The 16,439-nt window shown below is 34.1% G+C and overlaps 1 protein-coding gene across 1 annotated transcript in view; it reads left to right on the forward strand.

Moving 5' to 3' along the window:
- Positions 1 to 16,439, forward strand: part of LOC134244362 (uncharacterized) — a 35,275-nt gene that overhangs the window by 15,465 nt on the left and 3,371 nt on the right. The window contains exons 4-5 of the mRNA XM_062726643.1: positions 4,138 to 4,235; positions 11,807 to 13,030. Of these exons, the coding sequence (XP_062582627.1) occupies positions 4,138 to 4,235; positions 11,807 to 13,030 (1,322 nt within the window). The remainder of the gene's footprint in view (positions 1 to 4,137; positions 4,236 to 11,806; positions 13,031 to 16,439) is intronic.

A 16,439-nucleotide genomic window follows, 5' to 3' on the forward strand; every position in this document is an offset into this window, starting at 1 on the left:
TTCAATTTATTAAATTATAACAATCTAAACAAGAAATATATTGACGCAAGCGGCAAAAATCGGCCGCAAACCAATTTATATAACTGTTGAAGTTCCTTTCAGAAACTGAAATTTGCTGTTTTAAAAAAAAATTCTTATATTCATCACTTTTTTTCCCAACCTTACTTATACTACAGGAAATGTTTTAAATTGAAAGGCTTGTTGGCCCCCACCTTTAGACTTTTAGTGATCACCGGAATGTAGTATTAGGATTGGTACTAAAAGTAGTTGACACTGATAAGAAGTTTACCTATAACCCCCCCCCCCCCCCCCCAAAAAAAAAAAAAATTGGATTTTCGACTTTGGGCAACTTTTTCATTTACCCTTTCTTTATTTTTTTTTTTTGCTTGTCAACTTTTACTGGTAAGTAAAAAAAAATTTTCTCTGGCTGGCCCCCCCCCATTTTCAAAAACGATGCTACGCCACTGAAAATATCCTCGTGACATGAAAAAAAAATGCATGCGACAATGCAGATCGCATAATGCATGTACAATATTACATGTTAGGCAGATATATAAACTATGCATAGTCCTCTGCGTCTCTGCACTCAGTTTGGTACAACTTGCTGTTTAAGTAGTTTAACATAAAAAGTACAAAAACTGAAGTTTAAACTTAGCTATAGCTTTACCTTAATAAAAACGCAACAAATATATAACATGTGGGGCTCCTCGCTCTCTCTTAGATGATGTTAACCCCCCTCCCAACTCCTTCTAGATCCACCACTACATTTCTTCTCTTTCAATCTCTTTGTTTTGGTGTTGAGATGTGGCGGGAAAATGTTTGGCACATTGTAAAACGCGCTCTATCCTAGTCTCCTGGACCAACATGTCGTAATATTCTTTGCTTTTAAGAAATCAATATTTCATCACATTTTTGAAAAACATCCATAGGAAATGTTTAAATATACACTTCATTTCAAATTAATTCAGCAGATCCTGTTTTAAAAAGAGAAAGGAAAATTGTTGGTTAACAACGCGGTCGTTGTTTTAGACTATGCCTAACACTCGTACTAATTTTCTCCGCACCTCAGTTATATCAAAGTTTGTCACTCAGGATTGGATAAAATATTTACCCCATTATTTATAAAATTAAATTTTACGATTATTGTGCTTTTTCCTATTTAGACAATCTTTGTTTAATATTATAATGCCGGCGATATGATGTTGAATATTTTTATTTAAATTGTTAACTCCGCAGAAACGCACAGCGATTTAAAACTTTCATATCATATAACCGACCGCCTCCTGGCGGCCGGTAACAATAATGTATACAGTAAAATTCGGTTAGTATGAACACATATGTCACAGCCGTAATTTATCTAAAACTCCATTTATAGACAACAATAACACAGCTGGTGGGTTCTTTTCTTTATCTATGATGTTTCAATTACTATTGATGATGGATATTACAAGAATAATAATTAAAGGTGACCTGTAAATATAAATGAATACACTCATACACTTACACTCACACATTTAATTCTTTTAGATTACTTTAACTGTTCCGATTAATTAGATAATTAATTGATAAGGTGTTTAATACATTCAGAGCAACGTTGGTAAATTAATTCTTACCGATTAGACAGATATTACATCGTCTTCATTAATCATAAATGAGAGACTTTATATTTGGAGAGGAGATAAATTCATCCTTCCTCCTGACTGTCTTAGGGTGGAGTGAGTTATTAAGGGTGTTTGGCGCCAAGCATGCGTATTTGGTACCAAACTAGTAAAACCACTCACACACTTCTCACACTGAAATATCAACCAATCATACACCTTCAAACCGCACCCATTCTGACACAAACACCTTTGACCTTTCACACTCTCAAACCAACCAATGAGCATTCAACCCCATGAACATCAATGAATGTCTTTATGAATGACTGAACACATAGTAAATTCCAGAGTACTGTAATTCACTATGCTGTATAATAGATGAAAATGATGATGATGGAAATGAAATGATAAGTATATTAGGTAACAAATTATTAATGAATAAATTATATAGTATTTATTATAATAATAATTTATTCACCCTGTGACACATATATTGCGATTTCATGGATATGATAAATGCATCTTTGATCCCCAACTATATAAATGTAATATATTTCTTATACATGTTATACGGATATAATGAATTAGGGATGTAGCGAAGTAATTTCTTAGGCCCCCCTTACTTCGAAATAACTGAGTTTTACTATAATTTTTCATCATTTACCTTTATATACCATAAACCACGTGTTCTTCTTTTATTCCTGTTTTATAAACACATTGCTGAGCAGACCACGTGCTCGTCTGGAGTTTACTGAAAACAGAGAGGCAATTGAAACTATCATAATTAAATCGAAGGGGTCAAAGATTTGAAACGTGTATAAATGGAAGACCTGTAATACTTAGGTCATTATCAGAAATTATGCGTCTCGTTAAAAATACAAAAAAGAGTTACCAAGTAGGTCAAACTGATTTATTAAGGATGATGTTTGTGTAATTTATACAAATCAATTGAGATTTACCTGTATGAACTCAATTGATGATTGGCTTAAAAGTGCTCAAAATACCAACACTTCTAATTATATAGCCTCTGGGGAGTGAGCTTAATGGTAATTAGCATTATTTTTATACATACAATGTTGAAAATTTACACGAGCTGTTTATAAACTATGTGAAATTTTACGCGTTTAATTTTTTTTTTAAATTTATTAAACTTGTAAAAATTAGCAGCACATAAAAAAAATCCGTTAGACAGTATGTTCAAATGCTGTCTTCAAGAAAACAATTTTTGATTTGAAGTATTTTCGATGGAAAAGCTTTCAAAACATAAAGACTTGTAATTCTATAAGGGATGTCAACTCGGTCAATATTTGATACGCGGTTACTTGGACGTTTTTTCGATTGTGTACCAGGTTACACGGTAAAATATAAAATTTTATTATATTAAGTATGTTCTTGAGCCCTGTTAAGTCCTATTAAACCCAAAGATGTTTTATTATAGTTATTGAGTATACAGTGGGGCAAAAATCATATTTCCTGAAAAGTCTGTTTCCCTAATAAAGATTAAATATTTTTTTTTGCAAAAGTAAGCAAGGTGTTTTGAAAATTAAGCGATGTATTGTAATCAAAGACTAAAGCATTAAAACATTTTTTTTTAAGTAAAGCTACAAAATTCCACTGTTGTAAGTATAATCCAGTAGAAATACACTCACACACCAGTCTGTTTTATCCTATTATGATACTCTACAGCACGGAATGCTCACTCCTCCATGGCATCTGATCCCACCTCTGATGGAAGGTCCGTGTTTGCTCTGCTCTTATTTAAGAAATAAAGTCCGCGTTTTCGTGAATGTTGCAGAATAACCTCCGAGGTCGAGAAATGTTGTTTGAAAGATAAAAGCCGAGGCGTTAGCCGAGGCTTTTATATTTCAAACAACATTTCGAGACCGAGGAGGTTATTCTGCATCATTCACGACAACAAGGAATTTATTTCTATTCTACCAAGGGCGATAAAGACGGCCGATTGTTTCCTCTATAGAGAAACGAATTAGGTCACCATGTCTCGAATACGCTGTTCTTTTTAACACCAGAGAGAAATTTTGTTGACTTACCTATAAATGGAATGCAGACGATTTGAGCTTTCGTTGCATAAAAAATAGTCTTTTTAAATTACAATTTTGTTCGTTATATGTATTGATCAGTTAAAATGAATATACAAAAACAAAATCATGTTCTTGTTTTACTGCTAAAATCACGTTGTTTAATGTGTAGGGAGGCCCGTGGAATAGCCCCGCTTAGCTATAAAAACCGACATTCATCAGCAACTTGGTGCAATGTACAGTGTTTATACTGCAAAAGACGACACATCGATGCGGTCTAAACAAGTATTTCATTCTACAGCCAAACATGCATTTGAATTGTTCAGATTTGATACGTGTTTCTGATCTGATAATTTCTTGATGACGTTCGTGATTTATTGGAGAATAATGTCCGGCGGCTTCCTTTGAAGTTTTCAATAACCGTGGTAGAATTTGTATTATTTTATGGACTTTGATATTGAATTCTGTTCGTTATCTCAATTTCCTTCTATTTGTTCTTTCAGACTACTTAAAGTTCTGGATAACCTCAATCAAGACATTTGGAGGCACTAAGGCACCAATGTTTCTCGTTGTCACACACACAGAAAGAAAATCTACTGATGTAAGTATTGGCTTTATTATGCTAACAGATCTATGTATTACAATCTGAGCGTAAATTAAAAAAAGAATAAATAAATGATACAACAATGTTTGACGTCACTTTCCATAATTTTTCACTCAGACACTATTTTTGGGTAGCTAAGCAAAAGATGTTCTGATACACTTTTGTTGTTGTTATCATTTTTAGCTCACCTGAGCCGAAGGCTCAAGTGAGCTTTTCTGATCACATTTTGTGTGTAGTCTGTCTGTCCATCCGTCCATCTGTAAACTTTTCACATTTCCAACTTCATCTCAAGAACCACTGGACCAATTTTAACCAAACTTTGTAAAGTTCAAAGTACAAAGTAAAAGTACAAAGCATCGTTGGGGGATGGGAAGTTTAAATTGTTGAAATAAAGGGCCATGTCCCCTTTCAAGGGGAGATAATCAAGAAAAGACAAAAATAGGGTGGGATCATTAAAAAATCTTCTTTTCAAGAACCACTGGGCCAGGAAAGCTGAAACTTACGCGGAAGTATCCTGGGGTAGTGTAGATTCTAAATTGTTAAAATCATGACCCCCGGGGGTAGGGCGGGGCCACAATAGGAAATCCAAGTTTTACATAGAAATATATAGTAAAAATCTTTAAAAATCTTCTCCTCAAGGACTAGTGGGCCAGAAAAGCGGAAACTTAACTGGAAGCATCCTTAGGTAGTGTAGATTCTAAATTGTTAAAATCTTGACCCCCGGGGGTAGGACGGGGCCACAATAGGGAATCCAAGTTTTACATAGAAATATGTGGGGAAAATGTTTAAAAATCATCTTTTCAAGAACTACTGGGCCAGAAAGGCTGAAACATATGTGGAAGCATCCTGGGGTAGTGTAGATTCTAAATTGATAAAATCATGACCCCCGGGGGTAGGGCGGGGCCACAATTGGAAATCCAAGTTTTACATAGAAATATATAGGAAAAATCTTTAAAAATCTTCTCCTCAAGAACTAGTGGGCTAGAAAAGCTGAAACATATGTGGAAGCATCCTGGGTAGTATAGATTCTAAATTGTTAAAATCATGACTCCCGGGGGTAGGGCGGGGCCACAATAGGAATTCCAAGTTTTACATAGAAATATATAGGAAAAATTTTCTTCTCAAGAACCAGTGGGCCAGTAAAGCTGAAAATAATATGGAAGCATCCTGGGGTAGTGTAGAATCTTAATTTATTAAAATCCTGATCCCCAGGGTAGGGCGGGGACACAATAAGAATTTTTTTACATAGAAATACATGGGAATAATCTTTAAAAATTTCTTATAAAGAACCAGTGGGCAAGGATAGCTGAAACAAATGTGAAATCATCCTGGGGTAGTGTAGATTTTAAATTGTTAAAATCATGACCCCCGGGGCAGGGCGTGGCCACAATGGAGAATCTGATTTTTATATGGAAATATATAGGAAAAATTGTCTTCCCAAGAACCAGTTGGACAGGAAAGCTGAAACTTAGGTGGAAGCATCCTGGGGTAGTGTAGATTCTAAATTGTAAAAATCAAGATGGGGGGGTAAGGGGCCACAATAGATATAAGAGGAGGGGAAATCTGGTAAAGAACTGCATCACAAAAGTTACTCAGGTGAGCGATGTGGCCCATGGGCCTCTTGGTTTTTTTTTTACCTTTGTAGCTTAAAAAATTCAACTTGTCCATTTTCATCACAAATGATAAGATTTCTTGATCAAATTGTGTCACTCGCCCGTCTAGCTATCTTGTTTTCCATTTCTTTGTTCAGATTTCCGACTTCTTCTCAAAAACCGCTGTTGAGTTATAATAAGGCTGTATGAAGGCTGAAATGCCTTAAAAATATTTAAAATTTTTTTTAGCAAGATTTTAATTTCAATATGTAATCCTTGCTTAAAAGTACAGATAATAATTTAATCAGGTATTAAGATAAAGCATTTTTTTGATCACATGGGGCATTTATGATATTCGAATTCTTATATGTTGCACAAAGGTTGAAGCTAAATGATAAAGAATAAAAATATCAATGAACAGTGGTAATTTTCATTTATTATCCTCTTCCTTTTATTTTGTTAATATTATTTTGTCCAATTTTAAAAAAAAAACACAGAACGGTACTCAAATATTAATCTCATTTAGATGTTAAGATCTGTTCATTTATTAAAAGTTAAATTTCAGCATCAAACTTCTAGTTTATTTTAAGAATCTTTATTAAACAATACTTTTATCTGTCCATTTCATAGCATTTCTCTTTGAAATTTAGCCCTTTGTTAAGACAACGCTTGCAAACAGTTTGAACCACACAAAATTTCTTGAGAAGAGTTGGGATGTTTTGTGGAAATCTGGGAGGTACATTCTTGAGTTTTTAACCATGCATCAATTTTAATATTACGTTTCAAAGACTTGTCATACTGACAGACAACAGTTTTCCTTTAGTATTTGGGATAAAACGTTTCTGATCCATGTAATTTTTAAGTGGGATTTGAACGATTTTTTTTCAACATGACGGAGTTAACTTATCAAGTTCAATGTGCAATCTATTACAATAACTCTTTCCAGGTATCGATGTATCATTTAATTTAATTTTTATTCACGTTTGATTTTTATAGAGATGCATAAATGTTCTGCTCTTCAACACAATGCTTGAAATTGAATGTTTCCAACATGGTCTGACATTTGGCGGCTTTTATTTTGTCAAATCGCCACCTATAATCGCTATATCATAAATACTATGAAGAAAGCGTTTTATTGACCCGAGTTGTTAAATTTATGTGAGCTCAAACCCGACTTTAAAAAGCTATTTCGACGAACGAACTAACTTGTACTTAACAATGTAAGGTAAGACGATGAAACGATAAAAAAAAATATTGTTAATGTTTTGCCAATAAATTTTTTTGAGCGGGGGTTATTTTAAAGAGGTGGGCGACAATTCCAAACAAACTATAATTTTTTTTTGGCCCGACCAATTTCAACCAAACTTTCCACAAAGTATCATTAGGTGAAGAGAATCAAGTTTGTTCAATGAAGGACCAGGCCCTCTTCAAAGGGGAGATAATTATGAATTAGTCAAATAAGATGAAACTCATGTGGAAACATCCTCAGGTAGTGTAGATTCAAGATTGTTCAAATCATGACCCCTGGGGTTAGGGTGGGGCCACAATGGCCGATCAAAGTTTTACATACGAATATATAGGATTTTTTAAAAAAAAATCTTCTTCTCAAGAACCACTGGGCCAGGAAAGATGCAACTCATGTGGAATCATCCTCAGGTAGTGTACATTAAAGTTTGTTCAAATCATGACCCCTGGGGGTAGGGTGGGGCCAAAAATGCCGACCCAAGTTTTACATAAGACTATATAGGGAAATCTTTAAAAATCTTCTTCTCAAGTGCTGCAAAACCATGATTAGTGATATTTATTATTATATGGAATAATCCTCAGGTAGTGTAGATTCTAGTTTGTTCAAATTATAACCCCCAGGGATAGGGTGGGCCACATTGGAGGATCCATTTTACATTAAAATATATTTCAAAAAATCTTCTTCTCAAGAATAGCAAAGGCATGATTAGTGATACAAATATTTATTTGGAAAGATTCTTGGGTATTGTAGAATTAGATTTGTTCAAATCATAACCCCTACAACTTGGCCTGAGAGCCATAAAACTTAGATGAGCTCACTTTTGATCTCATTCTCAATAGTCAACAGTCAGCATGATGGAATCAAGTTATTTTCTAAAATAACTTGTTTATGTTACTTCACTTATTTATTACTAAACAAAAAAGTAACTCATTTGAGTTAATGATTAAAAAGTAGAACACCTATTAGTTTTGCAAAAAACATTAATATTTTGAGTTTGCTGCTGATTTAAGATGATTTAAGGCTAGGAAAATTGTAAATATATGTACTGTTTTTAATAGACTCAACAAACTTATTATCTTCTGAGCAGTTATGATGATATTAAGAAAATAACATGATATTTTTCAATGAAAAATAATTCCATTTCATTAACATTTCAGAGGTCAATTACACATCTTCCGCCAATTTTGCCAACATTGAGACTAATTTTCCTAAAATCTTTGGATATCATTGTACAATCTCTTTGTCTTACATTTTTAGCTCACCTGAGCTGAAAGCTCAGGTGAGCTTTTCTGATCACATTAATTGTCCGGCGTCCGTCTGTCTGTCTGTCTGTCTGTCTGTCTGTCTGTCTGTCTGTCTGTCTGTCTGTCTGTTTGTCCGTCTGTCTGTCTGTCCGCCTATCTGTAAACTTTTCACATTTTCGACTTCTTCTCAAGAACCGCTGGGCCAATTTCAACCAAACTTGCCACAAAGTATCCTTGGGTGAAGGATATTCAGATTTGTTCAAATGAAGGGCCACGCCCTCACTCTAGGGGAGATAATTGGGAATTTATGAAAATTTGGTGGCATATTTAAAAAATCTTCTTCTCAAGAACCACTGTGCCAGGAAAGATGAAACTTATGGGGAACCATGCTCAGGTAGTGTAGATTCAAGTTTGTTCAAATCATGACCCCCGGGGGTAGGGCGGGGCCAAAATGGCCGACCAAATTTTTACATAGAAATATATAGGAAAATTCTTTTAAAATCTTCTTCTCAAGAATGACAAAGCCATAATTCATCATAATTATATGGAAGCATGCTCAGGTAGTGTAGATTTAATTTTGTTCAAATCATGATCCCCGGGGGTAGGGCGGGGCCAAAATGGTCGACCAAAGTTTTACATAGAAATATATAGGAAAATTCTTTAAAAATCTTCTTCTCAAGAATGACAAAGCCATATTTCATCATATTTATATGGAAGCATGCTTAGGTAGTGTAGATTCAAGATTGTTCAGATCATGACCCCCGGGGGTAGGGCAAGGCCAAAATGGCCGACCAAAGTTTTACATAGAAATATATAGGAAAATTCTTTGAAAATCTTCTTCTCAAGAGTGACAAAGCCATAATTCATCATATTTATATGGAAGCATGCTCAGGTAGTGTAGATTCAAGTTTGTTCAAATCATGACCTCCGGGGGTAGGGCGGGGCCAAAATGGTGGACGAAAGTTTTTAAAGGTATATATAGGAAAATTCTTTAAAAATCATTTTCTAAAAAATAGCAAATCCATGATTGGTCATGGGACTTATAAGTAATTATAAGCCCTATGATGACCAAACTTGCATTGATGATACATCTAAGGATGCATACTACCGGGCTTGCTTCAGATGCTGAATCTGACCTACATTTTCTGGTTGAGTGAACAGGTTAAATTTTTTTGTGCAGGTTTCATTTTCAAGTAACTTTAAGCCCTATGTTGATCAAACTTGCATGGATGATACATCTAATGATGCACACTAGAGGGCTTGCTTTGGAAGCTGAATCTGACCTACATTTTCTGGTTGAGTGAACAGGTTAAAGTTTTTGGTGCAGGTTTCATTTCAAGTAATTAGAGTTCTTTAATGACCAATCTTGCATGGATGATACATCTAAGGATGCATACTACCAGGCTCGCTTTGGATGCTGAATCTGACCTCCTTTTTGTGGATGAGTGAAAATGTTAGTTTTTGATTCATGTTTCATTTCCAATTAACTATGAGCCCTATAATGAGCAAATTTGCATGGACGATACATCTTAGGATGCACTTTAATGTACTTGCTTTGGATGCTGAATTCGACATACATTTTTCAGATAATAGACCAGGTAAAAGTTATGGTTGCAGGTCTGTTTCCAAAAAACTATAAGGCTTATATAACATTGTATAAACCAAACTTGCACAAATGTTGCATCAAGAGATGAAAACTCTCAAATTTGCTTTAGATGCTGGATTTTGATTACATTTTCATGAAGAAGAACTAGATTAAATTTTTTATGTAGGTCTCTTTCAAAGTATCAGATCAAAATTGCTTAAATATTTTCATTTTTGGAATGTACACCTTTTTGTTGGTTAATTGTGTGACTTTGCCTTACTTAAAGACAACATTCGTTGAGGTGAGCTCTGTAATCTCTGATTACCTATGTTTCCTACCCTTGGTGCTCAGGTGAGCGATGCGGCCCATGGGCCTCTTGTTTGTGCAAAGCTGTAGATTTTTGTGCAAGAGTTTTAAAGTGAGGTGGGATAAGGATGAAATCAATGAAATAAGTTATAATATGTTGGATTTCAGTGTGTTAAGTGTTAAAGATAGATTACTTTTACTGTCATGAACCATCTACCGGTACTTAATAACCCAAGCACAGCATGACTAAAGCCTTTCAGATGCCAGTAAGTTTACAATAATGAATAGTAAAGTATCAATATCTGGAATAAGTTACTGAAGAAAAGCGTAATCAGGGAAAGATAACCCAAAATGTTGATATTTAATAACTGAAACAAATTATTTCAAAAATAACTTGTTTCCATGATGCCCTTGACCCCGTATGAGTAGGGTGGGGCCACAATGATGGATCAAAATGTTACATAGAAAAATAAGAGGTAAAATCCCAAGAACAGAAAAGTAATGTCTAGTCATATATACATGAAAGCATCCTCATTTATTGAAGATTTAGATTTATTCAAATCATGGCCCTCTAGAGTAGGAAAGGAAACAGTGGGGAATCAAATTAAAATTATTATGAAGTTGCGCATAGGAAGAAAATGCTTAAAAAAGATCTTTTTTTCAAGAACAGCAAAGTCATATGCCGTATTAATATGAAGGCATTCTCAAGTTGTATTAAAATTGAAGCCCCCATCCCCCACCCCCAGCCTTTTGTACACTTTTTAGTTCAGATTTGATTTGTGCTTTTTCCTAGCCGATTTGCTCAGGTGAGCGATGTGGCCCCTGGGCCTCTTGTTCCAGTTTGTTCAAATCATGCACCCTGGGTTAGCATGGTTAGGGTGGGGAAACAATAAGGGATCCAACTTTTATGATGGGATCGTACATAGAAATATAAAGGGAAATATATAGGGAAAAAAGCTTAAATTTTTGGTTTTTGTCTTCTGAAGAACAGCAAAGTCATAATTTGTTATTTTGTATGTCCCCTTTGGTGTAGGAAAGGGCAGAAAAAAGGGGATCAGAATTTTATTTTTGAACATAGTGGAGATGTCTTAAAAATTAGTGTTCCTAAAACAACAAAGCCATGTCATATATAAAAGCACTGCTAGTATGATATACATTCAATTTTGTTCAAATCATGACTCTCGGAAATAGGATTGAGCCACAATGAACACTTACTAGGGTTTACATGGAAATACAAGGAATAATTTAAAATACTAGTATTCCTTTCAAGGAAACAGGGGAACCTGATTTATTATATTTATTTGGAATCTTTCTCAGTTGTTAAGATATGCTATAAAAGTTTTAGATGAAATATTTAGGAAAAAGAATCCCTTGGGCCTCTTTTCATATTATCATGATTATGGCTTTAAGAATTAAGATTTTTTCACCGTAGCAGATCAATATTCTAAAATTTAACAAAGAAGATTTTTTCATGAGAATAAAATGACATTTAAAAAAAATGTAGTAAAGAACAGGCAAATCAATAGATTCAGGTGAGTGTTCTGGCCTTGGGCCACATGCTATATTTTAATGTATGACTTTATTTACTTTTTCAGGAGATAGAGAAGTATTTTGAGGAATTCTGGGAGGCTGTACCAGCTGAGGACAGAAATTGGTTAAAAGAATCTCTTAAAGACCGTACATATACAGTGGGTCTAGTTAAACTTAATGACAACACGAAAAGAAATCTGGATTCAATGACAAAGTCCATAGTTGAACTATTTGCAAATGAGAACAATACAAAAATTGAGTTGCCTTCTTCATGGGCATTAATGGAGCAGTTATTATATGAAGGAGCCTGGAAGGTTTTGCCCTTGAGTGAAATTCGAAAGCTCAATGCATCCCTTCCCCTTGAATACCAAATTAAAAGTGATGAGGAAATGTCTGTGTTCTTAAAATGTTTCCATGACAATGGCCTTCTTTTATATTATGATGAAGAGAAATTGAGGGAGCATACAGTACTAGACATTCAGTGGTTTGCTAAGGCTTTCAGCAAGATTATTGCCGATAAAAACCATATTAATGAAGACTGCAAAACGAGATTAATAACAGAATGGAAATCCTTTAACAGAACGGGGGAACTGAAAGATAAAGTGATAGATGCTCTATGGAAAGATGAAACATCGTACTTGGAACACAAAAGTAAAATAATGTCGTACATGGAGAAACTTCAAATGCTGGTACCTTTGGACTCTTTTGAGGCTGTATCAGAAGGCGACATGTCATGGTATGTCCCATGTATGAATAAAAAGCAGTTTAAGTCCGACTTTTGCGAGGGAATGTGGGAATGCTCCTCCATTTTATGCTTTCGATTCACTTCTTTTGCCATGTTTGTGTTCTACAGACTGGTAGCGTACTGCATGAGTTTTCTAAAATGGAGTGTTTCAAAAGACGAAGACCATGAAGGAAGTCCTTGTCTTTATCAAACAGCAGCAGTGTTTGATCACAATGAACACACGGTTGTTGTTGGCATATGCAATGACGATATCCAGTTGCAAGTACTGAGAATTACACCACTGACTATAGACAAAGATGTATCAAATGAAATTGGGGAATCCATTGAAAAAGCCATAGAAAAACTGACAGAAACATTTATTGGCTCCAAAATATTCCACAAAGGATTCAAATGTCAAAAAAATATTTGTGATGAGAAAGATTCATCTTTCACCCTAGCAAGTGAGCTCTCCAATATCAAAACCGAAAAAGAAATACAGTGCAAGTGTCATCTTCTGGAGAAACATGTGATAAATGTTCAAACGACTCTGAGATACTGGGAAAAGGTAATTTTTACTCATGTTAATGCCCATGACACACTTAAACTGAAGGGAAATGGAAGAATCATCTTATCTTTCTCTCTAGTATTTGTCATGAATGTTGCAGGATACCCTCTGAATTTGCTGCAGAACTGTAGATCGATGAAAATTCGGATAGATAAGGCACACAGAGTGAAGAATTGTAAATATCTTCATTATTTTGATGCTCACCTCGCGAATAAAGTCTTAAAATTTTAGTTCTCCTCTTTAAGAATGTTATCGTGTAATTTATCGTGGGTTTCAAAACTATTCTGGATTCTTTATTTACCATACTTATTGTTAGTCAATTATTTATAAATGAGTTCAGTCAAGCGAAAAGGGACCTTCGTGACATGAACGTAATTACGTCACAATAGCGCTTCAAAGACATGACGTCGCATCTGCGTGTTTGCCGATGAAAAAAAAAATCGCACGATATAAATCAAAACAAAAATATATTATCGGAATACATATATATATTTAAAAAAGACACGTCTAAAACTATCTTGAAAAAATGTTTAATGTCGTCAATATATAGATTTACTGGTAATTTTCCAAAATAATTTATAAACTTATTTAATTTTGATTGTTTATGAATGGTTTTATTATTGAGCTGTCAAAAAATGTTCATCAACAAATTAATGTACCTGACTATCTCATTAAGATCTGAAACCAAACGCTTCTTCGGTCTTTACGGCCGAGCTCCATTTTTGACAGATAAGCAAGTGATCCCTGCATTTATTTCAATGTTTTTTTTTTGTTTTGCTTTAATTAGGGGGGGGGGGATATGTGTGAAACATTCCAGATTGTTTCTCCGTTAGACAGAAAGGCCCGAGAATTGGCGACTCAGTGCCCACAGTTTGTTGTCCAAGATTAATATTTGAATAAAGTTAACTGATTCTAGCATGGTTGCAACAGCATTTTGTAAATTCATATCAGGAAAAAATAATAATGCAGCAGCTGAGAAACAGCCATGTCATAAAGGATGAAGCGGCGAAACCCATACGGACTGCCATATTTACTCATAACACGTACACGTTGGCGCAACACTCTGAGGTGACACAATTAAATGTGAAGATAATAAACATTGGACATTTTCAAAACTAATTTGTGGTCTTGTATTCATTGCCTAAATTAATTTTAGTAAATTCAAACTAAACTCGGTGACTTAAGGTAAAGTTGTAGTCGAAAATTACTGACGAGCGAATTGGAAATACTGTGTAGGCCATGTAAAATCAGACGCATGAAGGCCGTTAGTTTTATTCTCTGATAACTTCAGGGAAAAGCAGTACTGTAAATATACTATAAATAGTATTAAATACTATACTATACTATAAATATGAACACATCTTGAGATTATAATCTTACATGATATGTAATTAAATTTGACCCCCACCTTTTTTTTTATAGATGTTTTATTACTAATGAAACGGGAAAGGAGAGCCTTTCAAAGAATAATTCTTCTTTACGTAATTTTTTTTCTTATTTCTTTCTTACGTTTTTAAAATAAATTAATTTTGTTCATTTTCATTTTTACGTATTTAATTTAATACTTTATGTTTTTTAGATTGACCATTACAACTATGAAAACACTGGGTACAACCCACCCACCCCCTAGCTATTTTTAAAATAAAACATTGCTCATATATTTGATCAATAAACAAAGTACCGAATTATTGTCTTGAAATTCACTTCATCAATTAAGTTATGTAAAAAAATTCTTCGATAAAACTCTGTATCCTTTCTTACTTATAGACGATATATGCAGAGTATCATGATAATTTGATATTTGGGATTTTTGATTATTTGCTTATATATTTTACGAACACTTATTTTTATGAATTCTATGAACTATTGGAAATAATTTTGTCTAATGACTCCCTTTTTCTCTTTGTAAAATAACCTTTTCCGCAAATGGAGTTGCTTTGAAGAATCAGGAATTATGGAAATTATTCTTGACCTTTTTTTATTTTAACCAACCATAACCAGACTATAAGAAAGAAAAGTTAGGATTATAAAAAAAAAATTAAATACGCTTTTTGAATTTTATCCCACAATCATCATTTATTGGTTACTTCATGATCTTTTTTTTGGGGGGGGAGGTGTAATTGCGTACACATATATCCCTCGGAGCTCCTCGGATGTCTCGTATACGATGTGTTACTGTAGCACAGTAAGCCGAGGATTAACGACTGTAGTGTGCAAATTATGCATAACGAGATCTACTCATAAAAAATGCAAATAATTGAAGTTTATGCTTACAATCACATGCTGAGAACAAATTTTAGAATTTTTTTACCGATGACAGCGTAAATACATATTGATTTTCAGGGGTGAGACCCATTTTCAACCATCTTTATTTTATTAGTTGCATCCATAAAATATGAATTTCACTTGTCTCATATGCGTCAGAACCGGGGAGGGGGGGTAGGCATTGAAATTGGGTTTTACCTTTTTGCTGGTTTAGCCCCCACTTTCAATTTACTTCCAACGCCCATTTAACTGATTATTCAATTTACATGTATGTAAATCTGTAATGTACTTCTATATTCAAGTGATGTTTAGATTGTATATCTGCAAGTTAAAATGTCATTGGGACCCTGACTTGGTCAATAAAATATTTCATAAATTAAGGATCAGACTAACTCGTGAAAAGTTGGCACATAAGCTTAAACCATTTTAGTACATTCTGATAGTCGAATTTAACGTCTGACACTGAATTGTGGTGCATCAAGCCTAGATATATATATTACATAACCTAGGCATTTTTCTTCGGTATTTTTAGTGCAGAGCAAATTAAATTTAACTCCTTGATAATTCCGATGAGAATAAAAAGCACGTTTTTTCACATTGAACAACAGAAATCGAACTGAATGAATGAATGCATTGAATTTACGCAACTTTGTTTAAGGCAGAATATGCCGGGCTCATTTTCGAAGAAGACATCCTCCTCCCCCCTTTCCCAATGTACAAAACTGTTCAAAAATTTTATTAATTTCACTGATGTATGGTAAAATCACAATTATTGATACAATATGTGTACCAGTATAGTATTACTTAATTAAATTTTCACACAAACAAGTAGCATCACTGGAGGGGATTAAAAAAAACACGTTTATTCTGATTTGAATTTATAATTTTCTAGATTTTCTATATTTCAATATAATTTTCAATTAATTTAAAATGAAGGGAAATAGTTTTTGAAAGAAGTGTGAAATAATTAAAGGTAAAAATTACGAAGCTTGAAGTTTCATCCCCTGAACCGCTCTCAAAATTTAGTTCAGAGAAGAACCATAAAATATTTAGGTACTGCTTCAGGATTTGTTTTTCGGAAAGGCGAGTTTGCCGATTATACCGAAAGAGCAATAACATTACTTTGACCAGGATCAATCCTTAA

The sequence above is a fragment of the Saccostrea cucullata genome, unplaced genomic scaffold (assembly GCF_032062105.1).
Source record: "Saccostrea cucullata isolate Sc308-1 unplaced genomic scaffold, CSIRO_AGI_Scuc_v1 ctg760, whole genome shotgun sequence".
NCBI classification, from domain to species: domain Eukaryota; kingdom Metazoa; phylum Mollusca; class Bivalvia; order Ostreida; family Ostreidae; genus Saccostrea; species Saccostrea cuccullata.